The 19,246-nt window shown below is 35.2% G+C and overlaps 1 protein-coding gene across 1 annotated transcript in view; it reads right to left on the minus strand.

The window, feature by feature from the left end:
- Positions 1 to 4,414: 4,414 nt before the first annotated feature.
- The window catches only part of LOC121385443 (E3 ubiquitin-protein ligase arih1-like), a 34,096-nt gene continuing 19,264 nt past the window's right edge, over positions 4,415 to 19,246 (minus strand). Inside the window, exons 7-14 of the mRNA XM_041516129.1 lie at positions 18,516 to 18,622; positions 16,425 to 16,539; positions 15,011 to 15,141; positions 12,395 to 12,452; positions 11,582 to 11,665; positions 10,167 to 10,343; positions 9,330 to 9,442; positions 4,415 to 6,456 (exon numbers count right to left, since the gene is read on the minus strand). Coding sequence (XP_041372063.1) covers positions 6,369 to 6,456; positions 9,330 to 9,442; positions 10,167 to 10,343; positions 11,582 to 11,665; positions 12,395 to 12,452; positions 15,011 to 15,141; positions 16,425 to 16,539; positions 18,516 to 18,622 — 873 coding nt within the window. The 3' untranslated portion in view covers positions 4,415 to 6,368. The remainder of the gene's footprint in view (positions 6,457 to 9,329; positions 9,443 to 10,166; positions 10,344 to 11,581; positions 11,666 to 12,394; positions 12,453 to 15,010; positions 15,142 to 16,424; positions 16,540 to 18,515; positions 18,623 to 19,246) is intronic.

Here is a 19,246-nt window from a genome sequence, read left to right on the forward strand (position 1 = left end):
GCTGGAACGAGAAAAAGCACAATGGGGCCCACCAACGGGGATAGATCCCAGACTGACCACTCATCATGAGAGTGCTTTATCACTGGGCTAGGCCATACCTCCGAATGTAGAATGATGCCAGAAAATCAAAATGAAAATACTGACAACTGACATTTGCTTCCACATTGCGTAATATAAAATTAGAAGACAATTACATGTTTAGGCGAGTTCCGTGTAAAGTGTTGATGTTTACAGGTAGTTAATTAACTCTTTTTGTAGTCACCATCAAGGTAGAGAACCAATTAAAATGCTTGTGCGACGTCACATGCATAGATACATTGGAAAAGCATTCATTTGACTTCAAGGTCACCGTACAATGTAGGTAAAATAGCAGAAATATTAGCTTTTTACCTCAATTTTTACTGATAGCAGGATAAAAATAATAATTAATAACAGGTAAAGATAATCAGGCCAAATTGCAAGCCTCGCAGAATTTCCCAATCACAGGATAAAACTGATATCCTACATCATTAACTAGTTATTCTTTGTGTAACAATTCACAGAGAGAAAAACAGGATCGCAGAGCTATTTATCTTTAACAGTGGTATATGAATCATAAACCCAGTGCCAGATTTATAAGAGAGCAATGGGGACAATTGCCCCGGGCTCCCCTGCCAGAGGGGCCCCCCAGACTAAGGACTTCCTTTATTAAAAAAAATGTAATAATTATAAAATTAGTTCATTTTTTTTATGTCATGTAATTTAATTTCTATGTCGAGGGGCCCCCCGAACCTGAAGTGCCCCAGGTCCCTGCCCTGGGCCCCTCAAGGTCTAAATCCAGCCCTGCATAAACCAGCGATAGAAATAAGCCAAATTTTTCATTTGTCTACCGGACAAGTACATCAAGAAATCTACTTATCCAGCAATATTTTCACTTGTCCAAATAAATGTTTTATTTTATTCAAGTACAAGGACCGTATTTTTGATTGCTAAAAATTAAACTGCATTGAAATTTTTTACTTGTCCACTGGACAAAGACTGAGGTACATTTTGCTTGTCTGAACTTGTCAGGACAAACAGACAAGTGCTTATTTTGAAAACTGTAAACAAAAACAAAGATTTTAGTCAGCATAATTACAAAAATACTTAATAAGTATGACATCTACCAAAAGAATTCTAAAACCTTCGGTCACGACTCTTTATTTTTAACTATTATTTACATTCAAAATGTTTGTTTTTGTTATAACACCACCACTAGAGCACATTGATTTATTAATCATCGGCTAGTGGATGTCACACATTTGGTAATTTTGACATATAGTCTTTGAAAGGAAACCAGCTATATTTTTCAATTAGTAGCAAAAGTATCTTTTATACGTACTATCCCAGACAGGATAGTACATATCAAGACCTTTGGTATACCCGTTGTGGTGCACCGGCTGGAACGAGAAATGGCTCAATGAGCCCACAGAAAGGGGTCAATCTCAGAATGACTGCACATCAAGCAAGCGCTTTACCATTGGGTTATGTCCTGCCTCCATTTACATTCAAATACAGGGGAGAGGGGTTTTTTTTCCTTTCTTTTTTTCTTCCCAATTATCTAGTACAGACTGACTTGCATTAAGCAGACACCTATCTAAAAAGGCCACCTTTTGATGCTACATTTGGCAACTGTTTAACATGGATTTGATTATCTTTACCTGTATGTAAGTGTTGTCTAGACCATTTGTGTAAACACAGGATAACAGGTATTTCTAACTTTGTTGTTACCTCAGTATTGGCTAGTAACAAACAGATTGAAATCTCAGCTCAGCCAGTAACCAACAGATTGAAATCTCCACTCAGCTAGTAACCAACAGATTGAAATCTCAGCTCAGCTAGTAACCAACAGATTTAGATCTCAGCTCAGCTAGTAACCAACAGATTGAAATCTCAGCTCAGCTAGTAACCAACAGATTTAGATCTCAGCTCAGCTAGTAACCAACAGATTGAAATCTCCACTCAGCTAGAAACCACAGATTTAGATGTCAGCTCAGCTAGTAACCAACAGATTTATATCTCAGCTCAGCTAGTAACCAACAGATTGAAATCTCAGCTCAGCTAGTAACCAACAGATTTACATGTAGATGTCAGCTCAGCTAGTAACCTATTATAGATTGAAATATCAGGTCAGCTAGTAACCAACAGACTGAAATCTCAGCTCAGCTAGTAACCAACAGATTTAGATCTCAGCTCAGCTAGTAACCTATAGATTAAAATATCAGGTCAGCTAATAACCAACAGATTTAAATTTCAGCTCAGCTAGTAACCAACAGATTTAGATCTCAGCTCAGCTAGTAACCAACAGATTGGAATCTCAAGTCAGCTACTAACCAACAGATTTAGATCTCAGCTCAGCTAGTAACATATAGATTGAAATATCAGGTCAGCTAGTAACCAACATATTAAGATCTCAGCTCAGCTTGTAACCAACAGATTGGAATCTCAAGTCAGCTAGTAACCTATAGATTGAAATATCAGGTCAGCTAGTAACCAACATATTAAGATCTCAGCTCAGCTAGTAAACCCAATAGATTGAAATCTCAGCTCAGCTAGTAACCAATAGATTGAAATCTAAGCTCAGCTAGTAACCAATGGATTTAGATCTCGGCTCCACTCATAACCAATAGATTGAAATCTCAGTTCAGCTAATAACCAATAGATTTAAATCTCAGCTCTGCTGATAATCAGTGGAATTAATTGCAGGGTGTTCATTAGTAAGCAACAATTATTAGCAACTACAGCTGTCAAGCTCAAAATTATCCACCTTATTTCATTCTGTAAATAGGACTGCCTGCTTCTTGCAAACCACCCCCAACTGTCAAAGAAGAACACCCCATAAATCTTCGTCTCATCCCAACATTCTGTGTTAAAGTGTTATAGTTAACAACCAAACAGTGGTATTATCCCCTAATTAATAAACAGTCGACAGTAAGTAATGTTTTAGTCATTAATTATAACAAAATTAAAACAGTTGGACATATCCCAAGTGGAGATCGATTATAAAATTCCATAATCAATTGTCAAGAAAATTTTGACTGGAATTGTTCCTATACTTTAGATGATGAAATTGAATGCAAATATTCTGGAGTTTGGGTTTGTTTTCATGTGTCCGTAAAGAAAATGGATATTGAATAGGTATTTTAAATGTAATATTGGCGATTTGTAGGATTTATCCCAGTGAACATGACCAAAGGTGCAAAGTCCCAATAATTCAAGTCTTCCTAAAGTATTTAGAATTTTAACCGATTGTATAATCCAACATTGATTGGTATGTACATTCCGATAACTGATAATCAATAGTGAAATTACAACCGATTCCCAAAACTGTCAGTGTCGTAACTTAAGCATGAATTAATGTTGTTAGTGCTCTTTAACTTATCCAAGTGCTTGTCATATGGCTCAAGGCTGGCAGTTGGTGGGTCCATATCCCACTACAGTCTTGTTTTAATTGCTCAGAAGGAATGTGCAAAGCCACTACGTACCCTTTTTTCTCACTAACCACCAATTAATGTTCTGGTCAGACAATCCAGGATAGGTGTACTGGCTCCCATTTGTGTAGGGGGGGGGGGGGGGGGGGGAAGAGGCAGGCTGGCTTTTGCTCAAATTAAATGAAAATGCCTAAATCTGAATAACAAAATTTATTCGTATTAGAATTACTGCCAAAAAGCTATATATGGTTGCAACTGAATCACAATGCATTTTTACATGGAATACAACTAATTTTGAGGGTAGAATGATGAAAATACATGGTGAAAAGGTCTCAGGTTAGCACATTTTATCCGAATATCTATAATGTTTGCCCAAATTTGAGGTTTTTCTCCAGCACTTGGGGGTGGTTGCCTCCCCCCCACCCCTGCCCCCATCTCGTAAGCTTATGCAATCTAGATAGCTGAGGTGTGCTGCCACTATAGTGTGCTTCAACTTTATATGGGGAAAAAGCGTGAACAATTTTTTTTTTTTTTTTTGTTGTTAAAATCTATTTGGTACAAAACATAATTAAATCAATTCTGAATACAAGAGAATTGAGCATTTTAAAAATGATCATTATGACAGTTCCTAGCAACTTGTGACAAGTATATTTTCAAAATGGCATCAAAATTACATCTGAAAACAAACAATTTAAGATTCATTCCTAACATATTTCTCGATGGTTACTGTGCGAGTAGCAAAACTTAACAACTGACTGCCTTAATACAAGATGGAAACATGTACATTTTCCAATCATTAAACCATACTAAAATACCTGACTTATCTGGCGATAAGGGGCACTCACTTTTGTCATCTCATCATTTGAGTTTTAAAATATCTACTTTAGTATTCCAAACAGACTAGAAATATGTGCCCACTGTCAAATGCACCGCTCCTTCTGATAAACAAAATAAACGAGATAATGTTTCATATACATATTTATTTACCAGATAATATGTCACTTCAATTGCCTGACATTAATGAAATCTACAAAGTATCTACAAAATCAACTTGCATCATTCCATTTCATGAGGCCACATAACACCCCAATATTTTGATTAATTACACTGCCAGCATGCAGCCATCTTTTAAATAGATAATATATTTATGACACAACCAACCAGAGAGAGCAGGATTTAAAGTAGCAGCAATTAGATAAATCTGATGAGCAGATTGACAGCAAATTCAAGTTTCATTTGGCAAAACAGCAAAAATGGTGGCACATCTACAAACAATGTACACAACTTTCTAATTAGCTTTATGGCAAATTTGTAATAAAACATACTTTTTATTCGCAACAGTATACACCCTGAGATAGATGCCATCTTTTAAATAAGACTCCTTTGTTACATTTTATTACATCAAAGATATATGCCAGATAAGTCAAGTTAACAATGTGTAGGGCAGTGTAAAAACTCTCAACTGGCAAAGTGTAGTTATGATACAATACTAAAAAACCAGCAACTAACATGTCATAAAATGTAGAGTAAAAACTTAATGAGACCACTATAAGACAAAACCAGACAGTTTTAAACTTTAAACATTTTACAAGCATAACATGATCAGTGTTAACTGAGGTTTTGCACTTTTTAGTCATCATTTTGCTTACTCTGGCAGTTATATGTTAATAATAAAAACAGGAGTATATTCTGCCTCTTGCAAATAAGGAGGGGAGGGCAATGGGAGTAAATCCTAAAGAAACCTTTAATTGTTTTAAACAACAGTGATCTTTCTTTCTAAGTGAAATAACAAGTAAGATGTTTTGAGGTTTTTTTAATGCTTACACAAGAGTTGAGTTGGAAAGTACTGAAATTATTCAATAAGACAATGAACGTTTAACATGTTGCATGCCTGTGAAAATTGCAAATTGCGCAAGTATAATTTTGTGAGAAAAAAAACAACTATTTTTCGTATGCGCAAAATTTCTAGCACCATTTACATGGATAAAACAGGTTACGCAAAAAACTAAATGGGTGACATGGATTTATTTCTGCGTAACTGATAAATGGGTCACACAGATTTTCAATTCTCAGAAGCCTGTATTAAGCCAAATTTATGAAACGTGTTTTTCTGAAACACAGGTGTTTAATCATGTGGACAAGACGAAAACAGGCCTTGTAAATTAAACCCATCAAGTTTTTGTTATTGTTTCTCTCATGGAGTGAGCCATCATCGTAATTATTGCAAGAGCAGCACTAATTGTGAACATGGCCACTTAAATCACTTCACTGCAGCCCGAAAAACACAATAATTGTACACATAAAACCCCCAATGCAGATCAGAAAAACTACTTTTTTAACTCCTTTTGATTTCATTTCCGTTTTCCATCCAAAACAAACTTGGGCTATACTAGAGCTCTTTAACATTTTACAATGTTATTAAAACATGTTTGTTTTGGTGTGCTGTTTGTTAGTGTCATATCAGATAACATAACTAATTGTGAAAAGGATTGTAAGTATTTCATATACACTTAAACAAGTCTTTAAATAAGCACTGGTTCATAGCTCGTTAAACAAACAAAAATAACAAAATTTCACTTTAGGAACATATTACCATCGCTATCAGTTTTATCCGAAATAAAACATACATGCTTAAATAAAATACATGCTTTTCAATATTAATACAGTAACATGGCTTGATTGGATAATAAAAAAAAAAACCCAGGAAAAACATGTTCCACTCGTAACTCAAGCTTCCTGAATTTGATTAAGTATGGCAAATATTTGCAAACAACGCACACCATTATGGATGGGGCTTTGTCATTTTACATGTTAGCAGTGCTGGGGTTAAAGCCAGGCCGTCCCATGGAACACAGAATGACAGAACAAAGAGCCGAGGTGCGGCTCCGAACGACTGAAGAAAGAATCTAGCGGTGGCTGTCATATCTCCTGGATATACTCCCACAACTCTTTCTCATACCCTTCGTGAACGTGGTCTAGTAGCACCTTTCTTCTACTCTCACAATACCTGAAATTAAAATACAAACATACAGGGATGGATTTACATCTATTTTTGTCTCACAAGTGTGTAACTACATACAATAACAATGCTTTCATACATATAACTACATACAATAATAATGCTTACACATATGTAACTACATACAATAATAATGCTTACACATATGTAACTACATACAATAATAATGCTTATACACATATAACTACATACATTAGCAATGCTTACACACATGTAACTACATACATTAGCAATGCTTACACACATGTAACTATATACTTTAGCAATACTTACACACGCATCACTTAACTACATACATTAGCAATGCTTACACATGTGTAACTACATACATTAGCAATGCTTACACGTGTGTTAACTACATACATTAGCAATGCTTACACATGTGTAACTACATACATTAGCAATGCTTACACATGTGTAACTACATACATTAGCAATGCTTACACGTGTTAACTACATACATTAGCAATACTTACACATGTGTAACTACATACATTAGCAATGCTTACACGTGTAACTACATACATTAGCAATGCTTACACATGTGTAACTACATACATTAGCAATGCTTACACACATGTAACTACATACATTAGCAATGCTTACACACATGTAACTATATACTTTAGCAATACTTACACACGCATCACTTAACTACATACATTAGCAATGCTTACACATGTGTAACTACATACATTAGCAATGCTTACACGTGTGTTAACTACATACATTAGCAATGCTTACACATGTGTAACTACATACATTAGCAATGCTTACACGTGTAACTACATACATTAGCAATGCTTACACGTGTAACTACATACATTAGCAATGCTTACACACATGTAACTACATACATTAGCAATGCTTACACACATGTAACTATATACTTTAGCAATACTTACACACGCATCACTTAACTACATACATTAGCAATGCTTACACATGTGTAACTACATACATTAGCAATGCTTACACGTGTTAACTACATACATTAGCAATGCTTACACATGTGTAACTACATACATTAGCAATGCTTACACGTGTTAACTACATACATTAGCAATACTTACACATGTGTAACTACATACATTAGCAATGCTTACACGTGTAACTACATACATTAGCAATGCTTACACATGTGTAACTACATACATTAGCAATGCTTACACACATGTAACTACATACATTAGCAATGCTTACACACATGTAACTATATACTTTAGCAATACTTACACACGCATCACTTAACTACATACATTAGCAATGCTTACACATGTGTAACTACATACATTAGCAATGCTTACACGTGTTAACTACATACATTAGCAATGCTTACACATGTGTAACTACATACATTAGCAATGCTTACACGTGTAACTACATACATTAGCAATGCTTACACATGTGTAACTACATACATTAGCAATGCTTACACATATGTAACTACATACATTAGCAATGCTTACACATGTGTAACTACATACATTAGCAATGCTTACACATGTGTTAACTACATACATTAGCAATGCTTACACATGTGTGACTACATACATTAGCAATGCTTACACGTGTAACTACATACATTAGCAATGCTTACACATGTGTAACTACATACATTAGCAATGCTTACACATGTGTAACTACATACATTAGCAATGCTTACACATGTGTAACTATATGCATTAGCAATGCTTACACACATGTAACTACATACATTAGCAATGCTTACACATGTGTAACTACATACATTAGCAATGCTTGCACATGTGTAACTACATATATTTACACTGCTTAAACATTTTCGTTTAAGAAAAACAGATTTTGTAAATTCATCCCACACTGTTTAAAAAACCCAAAGCATTATACTATTGTTCCACTACACAGATGTCATCCGCCATTGAAATCCATGTTAACTTGTCCATTTTCAAATGAAGATGGCTAAGAGAAGGGGTTTCTCGTTGGCACCAACAATATATACCATGGAGAACATATACTGTATAAGCATTTATTTTCATTCCAAAATTGAGAACATTTCCGTCTGTTTTTTGCTATTTGACCACATCTTGCTGTAGTATCGGTCTGAACAGCTGGTGTATAAACCGATTCACACCGACCACCTGTTCTGCTGTACACCTATTTGCCAAAAAGTTAATGCGCAATATCACAAAATAACATGGGCAATTTCCAGCCAGAGGGCTTGCCAGAGATAAATTCAATTCGCTTTAATTCTTCCCCAGTTGCTAGAAGCAATAATGTGAACCACAACATGAACTAATTACCCAGAAGTAAACTGTGTAGCAAGACCTAATTTTGATAACAGGGAAAAATTAAATATAACAAATTCTCAAATGGAATTCAGCAAAACCGGAATTATTCATTCTATAAGACACAATAAAAAAAAGTGTTTAATATGTAATTAGTCAGAAACATTTCACAATGGCTGCAAACACTACGGCATATTTTTGACTATTAGAGCGATTTTTGATAACTGAAATCATACTTTACTTAGATTTTATTATTTAGATTATCCATTTCCGTACATTTGCGGTGTTTTTGGTCATCCTGGTGTTTTTAATATCACAAAATGCATTTTTAATATTTTAAAAAATGCACGTGCGTCCGAGAGATAGCAATTATGGAGTCGAGTTTTAGTCGAGTTTTAGAGGGTGTTTCACCATGTCAAAGACACAGACTCATGTTTCACTCTATTGTAACTTTATCCAAATGGTTTACAGGTTTGTAGATTAACTAAATGTCGTGTTAATTTTCATGAGCTGAAACTAGGGTCTGTCCCTTTAAACTTGTTCAAAATAAGTAGGCAAATATTTCCAGCTGAAACATGACAATTAAAATGTTACCTATATTTATCTTGCACTTTCTGTTTGATGTCTGCTAGCATTTCTGAGGAGATATCCCGTTCCAGATACTCTGACAGCTGTTCGGTTGCATTCTCTAAGTCTTTTTGGTTATCCTGTAAATATTGAAGACAGCAACAATAGAAAATCCCAGTTCAAATCTCAAATTATAAATTTTGGGAAAATGTTAACCCAATTTAAATTTGTCGTTAAAATATTAAATATGATCCAATATACATCATGTCACGAGGATGGGAGTTGGTGGGTAGGAGAATTTAAACACATGGCCACTATGTACAAGTGCATCTTAAAGACAATAGAGTGGTTATTTTTCATAAAGTAGAAGCAAAGACAAAGATATACATTGAGCTCACCTAACAATAATGGATAGGTTATTTTATCAAGTAGAAAGCAAAGACAAAGATATACATTGAGCTCACCTAACAATAATGGATAGGTTATTTTATCAAGTAGAAAGCAAAGACAAAGATATACATTCAGCTCACATAACAATAATGGATTGGTTATTTTAGCAAGTAGAAAGCAAAGACAAAGGTATACATTGAGCTCACCTAACAATAATGGATTGGTTATTTTATCAAGTAGAAAGCAAAGATATAGGTATAACTTGAGCTCACCTAACAATAATGGATTGGTTATTTTATCAAGTAGAAAGCAAAGACAAAGGAATACACTGAGCTCACCTCAAAGATAATGGATTGGTTATTTTTCATCACGTAGAAAGCAAAGACATAGGTATAACTTGGGCTCACCTAACAATAATGGATTGGTAATTTTTATCACGTAGAAAGCAAAGACATAGGTATACATTGAGCTCACCTCAAAGATAATGGATTGGTTATTTTTCATCAAGTAGAAAGCAAAGACATAGGTATACATGAGTGTCTGCCGACACAAACAGAGAACGTCGACAGCCTTCTTGAGGAACTGAACTTCGATCCACGACATGTTGTGGTGTTGCATCTCCTCCATCTTGTTACGAATAGATGCATACAACTACAAAACAGATCTTTATTAACAGACAATATACAGGAATAGTTTGTTTTGTTTAACGATGCCACTAGAGCACACTGATTTATCAATCAGATATTGGATGTCAAACATATGGTCATTTTGACACAGTCATAGAGATGAAACCCGTTACATTTTTCCATTAGTAGCAAATGATCTTTTATATGCACCATCCCATAGACAGGATAGCACATACCATTGCATTTGATATACCAGTTGTGGTGCACTGGCTAGAGCGAGAAATAGCCCAAAAGGCCCACCGACGGGGATAGATCCTACAATGACTGCGCATCCAATGTGCGTTTTCCCACTGGGTTATGTCCCGCTCTATATCCATGAATAGATGCAAGTAACTATGAAACAAATATTTAATAATAGACTTCTTCTTCTTCTTCTTCTTCTTCGTCTTCGAATACTCAATAACAATAGACAATAATCATAAAAAAGATGCATAAACTACAAAAAAGATAATTTTTAATACACAATTTATCCATAAACAAATGCAATTAACTATAGAAAAAATTAATAGACAATACCCATGAACAGAAGCATCTAACTTCAAATCTTTAATAGAAAATGCACACAACAAAACAAATCTTTATAAGCAGACAATGCCAGTGAATAGATAAATTAAATAATCATAAATCTTTAATAACAGGCAATATTCATGAAAAGTGACATAACCTGTATATATACTCTTCAAAAAAAGTAGGGGAACCTGAAATATTAATGTTAATAACAACTATTAGACAGAACATATGTTTTGACCACAGACATCCTAGTAAAGAACGTTCAGGTCTGTTTATCAACACACTGTAACACATTCCATAGTTTGCACATGCATCAAGCAGTTGCCCGTACACGTATGTGGGGTGTCATTCTTGATTTTGATAATTTCCAGGAAGGTCCATTAATCACTGTGGAACATTATTTCTGTCAATCTTTTTCATTCAGTTGATCATACAGTTGTTATTGTTTTGTTGATAAATTTACTGATAAAAAAAACGTCAACTTTCAAATTTCACTTCTGATCCCAATCGTCCTTCAAGATCTTTGGTGGTCATAAAACCTACTGTAATACTGAACTACCGGTTGTAATGTTTGCCCAATTAATTTACTATTAGAACCAAAATATTAAGTAGAGTTGTCTCCCCTTGCTTTAAAATTTCAAACCCTACACCCTGTTTATGGATTCACTGATTTGTCAAAGTGAGTTGTCTTACCTTGCTTTCAAATTTCAAACTCTGCATATGGTTCATGTATCTATTGCAGTAGAATAGATAACGCTGCAGGGCAGATCTTGATTTCTAAAACAAAAGAATATGCAGCAATAATAATAAACGACTGCAATTTGTTTGGAAACCCATGTCATCATTCTGAGGTACGCTTTCCATTAAAGCGATTTCGCATGCGAGTTTATCAATACAGTGTATTTACATCGTACCTTTTTCATATAGCGCGCTGGGAAAAAAAGTTATTCAATTTTTTCCAGTGCGGTGACGTCATAACATTAAGTATTTACTTTTGGCTTAAAGCAAACTCCTACAACGTAAAGTTTTTTTTATAGTAATCCACTTGCGAAAGCTCAAGATGTATATAAGCACATTTCCGTATGCAGAAATATGCATGATAAAATGCACGTGGAATTGTGTTAATGGTAAGCGGGTCTTAGTGAGACATGAAATATGAAGTACATTATTGGTAAAATCATAGCTTCATAATAGTTAAAACAAAATAAAAGCCATACTATTGGAACGATGCACCTTTATACAGGGTGTAAGCTGGACCCAAAATTATTAGCAATTTGACAAATTTAGTAAAAAAAAAAAAAAAAGAAGTTTGTAGCCAAATTCAAAATTTAGTAATCCAAAATGGCTTTAGATCCACAAAAGACAAGTATTTTTCGAATTATATTTTAGGAAAATTAATAATGAAATAAATTTGGCAAATAAAGGTTTAATTCGCATTTAAACATCTATATTTCATAGTCCTGTGAAAAAATAGGCAACTAGTAGAAAACAAAAAACAAAGTGTACCTCCTGTGCATCTCTAGCTTTCTTTGCTACATCTTCATTGTACCGGTTACAGTTGTACCTTTAAACAAAAAAGAATATTATCAATACAAGTTTAAATAAAACAAACTGAAAAAACTAAAAACAAAAAACCCCAAGATTCCCGGTTTAAAATTAGTTTTTTGTTTAATGACACCACTAGAGCACATTAATTTATTAATCATAGGCTATTGGATGTCAAATATTTGGTAATTCTGTCTTTGAGGAAATTCACTATATGTTTTCTTTACAGCAATGGACCTTTATAATTTATATGTACATTTCCAGACAGGACAGCACATACCAAGCTTTGATACACCAGAAAAGCTGAATAAATTTACTTTTTATTCAGATGGTACATGGATTGCCAAGAACAGAATTAAAAAGAAGTGGAACCTGGCTAAAGATTAAAAAATATACTGATAAAAGAAATTGGAGAACACCTAAAGTCCGAACCAAATTGTTAACAACTACGATAAATTGCTCTCCTACCTTTATTTTTCGTTAGATTTTACGCACATTTTGTCCACATAGAAATCTTGAAAAAACCCATTTCAACAACATAGATTCCACATACTAGATGATAACCATGTCACCTATATTGACTTCAGAGATCGCATAGGGCAAAAAGCATGTAATTTTGTGCCGGCTGCCATTTTGACTTTTTATGGAATATTCTCCTAGAGGGGTGAAAGGATATGACTTAATCTAACAACATCATAACATGTTATGATATAAAAGCAAAAGTGATGACGTCATATTAATTTTTTTAATTATTATAATTTTTTATTTTTTTAAAGATACCAACAGAGATAACTGATTTTATATTAATTATGACACATACTTTGGAGGCTTTCACCCTCTTGAAGAGTATTCCATAAAAAAGCAAAATGGGAGACAGCAGAAAACTGCATGTATTTTGCCCTATGCTATCTCAGCGAAGTTGATACTGGCGACATCGTTACAGTCTCATATGTGGAATCTTTTTAACTGTAATGGTTTTTTCACTTGTCTCTGGACAAAATTTGGGGGAAATGTAACAGTAATTAAAGGTAGGATAGTAATTTATCGTAGTTGTTAACAATTAGATTCGGACTTTAGAATTGTAGAGCACATTTCAGTCATGATTAGCATCATAATATCGGTATAAAGAACAAAAGATGTAATGTGGCACTGAATACCAGCAACACGTTTAACTTCCTCATACTATGGATGCATTTTTGTGCTAATGAAGGTGTGATCCCATATTTATATATATATATTTCCATTCGCTCAGGGAATTAGTAGTTTAGAAAGGTTACTCATCCCAATCCATAGTACTAACACATACGCAGTATTTGTGGCTAAAAACATGTATACACAGTGCATAAACAACAGTTTATATAGAAATCAAATGAAGCGCTTCCATATATGTAGGTAATGTGAAATGTGCAATATATTAAATCCCGAATTCCTTGGTGATCATTCTAATATGCATCATCAGCACAATATGTACACATGGATTTCTAGCTTAATCCTACTAAAATAAACCTGTAATAATCACTTGCCCCTTTCGTTTTCTACTCACCTGGCCTGAGTAGGTGAAAGTTAAATTTTACCCGTGGAAATAACTTAAGATTCCAATGAGAGGACAAACTTCTGCAGTTTGTAGAAAAACGTTTGTTATGCCCTTTCCACTTACAAGACCACAGGGAAGATAACCCAATGGCTCCATATAGTGTGTCAAACCGGAGATAACCCAATGGCTCCATGGTGTGTGTCATACTGTTTGACTGTGTTGAAATAATGCATCCAATCAGAAGAGATGAATTGTTTCCATTGAAAATAGTTCCGTTTCCATACTTTATCTTGTTGGAATTGAAATGTAGGGTCGAAAACGCAGTGGGGGTGGGGATCAATAGCTCCCATAATTGTGATGCAAAACAAGTAAATTACTGCCTCTGGAACCAAATGCCAAAATAGGTGATGTTTTGCATGTATTCAATTCAAAGACTGTTGTCATTTCTCTCATTTCAGACCTCTCAAAGTAGAGTGGTAATATTTCAAACAGACTAGATGTACTGTTTCAGTAGAATGTCACAGATACTATTTTCTTCCTCAAGGAAGTACATTAAACAAAGTTTTTCAGGTTTAACTGCTACATAGATAGCTAATATACTGACTTCCAAAAGAAACTTTACATACAAACAATTTTAAAATTTGATAAATATTGTTGCTAATCGAAAATAACCAATTTAAAAACCACCTTACAAACACTTTGCATGTATAACAGGGCTAGCTCTGGGTGGTCAGAAAATTTCGTCAAATTATTTTTAAAATGTAAAATCTATAGCTGTTTTCAAACAAAATATCAACTATTACACAAAATATTATTCGCCAATTGTTCTTAAAATTCACAACTGGCGAATTTGGCAAATGGCAGAACTAGCCCTGCATGACGTGCATTGTCATGTTTGGAAATTGAACTTCATGATACTTTCATATCCAACCATACCATTTGTTGGTTTTCTATAAGACAATTTCAAGCCTTGTAAAGATCCTTTTGGCCATCGGTATATTTGTATGCTTGCAATAGTAATGAGACACCTGTAGAGATCTTACCATGATGAGCCGTGGGGCTCCCACGGACCAAGACAAACCCAGCAGAAGTCAGCTTTGCAGTTCTGGTTTTTACAAACCATGTGGTTACAGCCTCCATCTTTTTCTATCGTCACATGGCATTTCGGACATTCCTAAACACAACAAGAGTACCGTTGAGCTACATGATACGCCCATCAGGAGTTTGATGGAAAACCATATCTATATTAATGAATATGTTACGGGTATGATTCAGTTCTAATTATGTCAAATTTTTGCAATGGGATGGATGAACTGTTTGTGTTGGACCAACCACCATCCCAAGTTTTTCCTACATGTGGTTTGATGGTCCTGAAAGCATTTGTATGCAAAATATGATGTGGACAATGATTTACTGTTATGTGCAGTAGACTGTGAAAAGTAGGTCACAGTGACCTAGTAAAGGTACACGACACACCACCATTCAACGTTGTTCCTATATGTGACGTTTGATGGTCCTCTATGATGGTCCTGTATGCATCTGTATGCAAGATATGGTCTGGACAAGGATTTACTGTTGTGCAGTAGACCATGAAAAGTAGGTCACAGTGACCTAGTAATAGTACATGACATACCGCCATCCCAAGTTGTTCCTACATGTGAGGTTTGATGGTCTTGTATGCATCTGTATGCAAGATACGGTCCTGACAAGAAAAAGTTAACAGATGGACGCACGGACAAACGTACAGACAACGCCATACCATTATACGACCCATAGATGGGCATATTAAAAAAACAACACCCTGGTTTCTCAATGTATTAAAGCAAACAAAGCTATTGTCACCATCTGTAATTTTACTGATGTTGGAAGTGACGAAAGAATATACTTCAAGTGTGAACAAAATTTTAACACCATGTATCTTTGTAGATTATCATTACCTTTGTACTTTACCGTCACCTACTGCTGATTGTATGTTATTATCATCTGCTGCTGTTTATATCTTATTATTTACCACTACAATGTTGTCCAGTGTATCAGCGCAACTAAGCATTCAAAGATCATTTTCTCTGTGAACACTGTGAATTTACGTAGTAAAATGTGTTTCTCACCAAATAAGCAGTGCATAATCAGAAATACACTACAAATTGTTTCATGTCTGTAGTAAATAAAACATTTTAAAATTGTGCATAAATGTAGGCACACCCTGTATTCAAAATGAATTATTACTGGACATGGCTGTACATCTCACCATGTTTAGTATTTGACAGTCATTATTCTGTTCTGTCTGACCATCCAGATTATGTATTCCTCTCCCCTCAATAAAAGGCAACTTAATATATAACCAACACACATTTGCATACATCATCAGATGTCTTCGTTTTCTTTAGTACCTAACAATATACCTTGTAGTTAGCTACAATTGTAAATGACCATGTACTTTTCTATTTGATTATCTACCTTCGTATTGGCAGCAATCCAGTTGGAGGTTTCGCTGTCATCATCACATTTCTTGATCCACTTGCGAAGCCATTTACACCGTACTGGATCATGCCAGTTTTCTCCACAGGAAAAACTACAAAAGCAGAAAATGTTTTTAGCATTTAAAACCTACAATCAGGTTGCAATGTCATTGGCAGGCTTGTGAAAGTAAACGGACATTCAATGTATTTCATTAGCTATTACAGTTATTCTAATTTTGGGATTGGTTATCTTTTACATATTAATTACAATGTTTAACCCTTTTGTAATGTGAGGGTGCACAGCTAATTAAATAACGTCATAGATGTGACGGTGTCTTTTCATTTTGACAAGTTTGATGAAAGAGGTGTCAGAAAGTACTGTGTCTAAAATACACACAGTATCATAACTCTGATGCCAAATACCTTTAGTTGGATCACGTTTTAGTGCATTTATGAGCTTAAACTAACATGTCAATGACTAGTACAAATGCTACAAGAAGAAACCCGATACCACTATTCAAAAGCAGGTAAGTCTTTCAGATAGGCACATCGGGTTTCATCCTGTAGTGTTTGTACTAGTTAACATCATATACGTTTTATACCATGAGTGAACTGAAACATGATCCAACTAACGATATGTGGTATCAGATATATGAAATTGTGTATTTTAGACATAACAGACCTACTTACCAAGCCCTTGGTTGGCAAAATTAACAATTTTAACAAATAACATGAAATGGGTCAGGCCTAGAAATTGTCCTCACTATGAAACATACCCAATGAAATTATAAATTACTCTTTAATTTCTTTGCATTATCTGTTGGGAGTTTAAGAAAAAAAAAACACCTTTAGATGCATACTTCATGACATCATAAGGCTCAGTCCACGACGTGATTCAAGCACAGACGCGAAAAAGTTAAGGTGTTTCACAAATGACAGATAGTCTCCTACTCTGAAACGTAATGAATGCCCAATATAAAACTTAATTTTTTTGTTTTTTTAATAATTTTTTTTTACAAATAAACACACCATGTCTCTGCCAGTCCTACGTCTAACCTTGCATAACAACTTTGGCATTGCATAACATCAGTACCAGGGTCAAAAATCAGGGCTCCGAATATTTTATTTTGTATAACTTGTTATGTCCATATAAAGGATGAACTTTTATGTACAATATACAAATGGAAAATGGGTTACATAAAGCTAGACTTGAGTGGTCAGGCCCTTTATAAGGGCCCTATGGGCAACCTAGGGAGACACCACAGCATCGTAGAGGTCTAAAATTAACGAGCTACTCTCGATTCACTAATATCAAAACCTATATTAGCTCGGCCATTTACCTTTCGACCGACCGTTCAAAATTGCGCCAAATTCCCTCAATCAAAATTGCACACCCTTTTCTCTTTGGCATTAACTGCTCCATTCAAATTCCATAGCACCACCACCACCCCCACCCGCCTTCTACTGGCTGCTGGTGCTCCCATGCACCTGCCAGTGCAGGCGGTCCCTCCTTTCCCCTCTCCCCACCTTTCCTGTCATGGACGGAGGAGCCGGCCAAGGCCGGCTCTTGTGCCCACGACAGGCGTGCGCTACAACAGCTTGTTCTGAATGTGCACGTAAAACCCTATGACATGACATGACATGACACATGAGCAAAATTTTTTAAATACTTTTGCACAATTTCAAGTTCAAAGTTTGTTTTGTCAAACGACGCAACTAGAGCACATTGATTAATTAATCATCAGGTATTGGATGTCAAAGATTTGGTAATTCTGACAGATCATCAGAGGAAACCTGCTACATTTTTTCTAATGCAGCAAGGGATCTTTTATATGCACTTTACCACAGACAGTAAAGCACATACCACGGCCTTTGTCTAGTTGTGGTGTACTAGTTGGAATGAGAAAAAACCTATCAGCTGAATGAATCCACTGAAGTGGTTTGATCCTACGACACAAGCACCTCAAGTGAGCACTCAACTTTCTGAGCTAAATCCTGCCCCACAATTTTCAGAGGCCTGCTAAATTTGTAAGTATAAATATTTAATATTGCATTATCGTATACATGCATGACACACATCCATTCTTACCAAAATATATGACCACAGACACAGGTAACTGGTTTTGTGTCAAAATACGCTACTTTCACAACATGGCCACAGTCTGGAGCTGGGCACCAACGTAGAAGCCTATTGCACTGAAAAACAAACAGAAAACAATCAACAGCATATCCTTAGCATTCGTATCTCAAACCAGGCAAAAAATAAGAAAGACATTTTTATTAAAATCTAGTTAGTAATAACTTAAGGACAAAACTCTATTCATTTCATACGAAGTACATTGCTATTGTTATTATTAATATTTTTAAAAACTCAAATCCTGGCTGTCATGTGAGTGGGTTTACGGCTGTAAAAGGCTCCAAAATGATGTAATAGAGATATTTTAGGATTTCATTTCATAATCATGTGCTTCCGATCAAAAATCTAGGATTCACAGAAGCACAGAATTACAGGGATGTGAGAGGGGCTGGAACAAAAAAGCTTATTGCTCACCTTCTTTCTTCCCAAGTCGAACAAAGGCTTTCAAATAGCATATCCTAGATTGGACAAAACTGGCCAATCGCAGCGATCTAACTCTTGTGCGTGGCACGGCAGTCTCCGTCAGCCAAAAGGCGCATTGTTCTTTTTTTTGGTTTTTGTTGTTGTTTTTAGACAAAATGGAAAAGCACATTTATGCGTAGCTCTCACATCCCTAGAATTCTGCTAAATTCACAGCCTGCCTATACTTGTGACTACATCCAACTACTATCATGATAACAGGC

The sequence above is a fragment of the Gigantopelta aegis genome, chromosome 2, assembly GCF_016097555.1.
Source record: "Gigantopelta aegis isolate Gae_Host chromosome 2, Gae_host_genome, whole genome shotgun sequence".
In the NCBI taxonomy this organism is placed as follows: domain Eukaryota; kingdom Metazoa; phylum Mollusca; class Gastropoda; order Neomphalida; family Peltospiridae; genus Gigantopelta; species Gigantopelta aegis.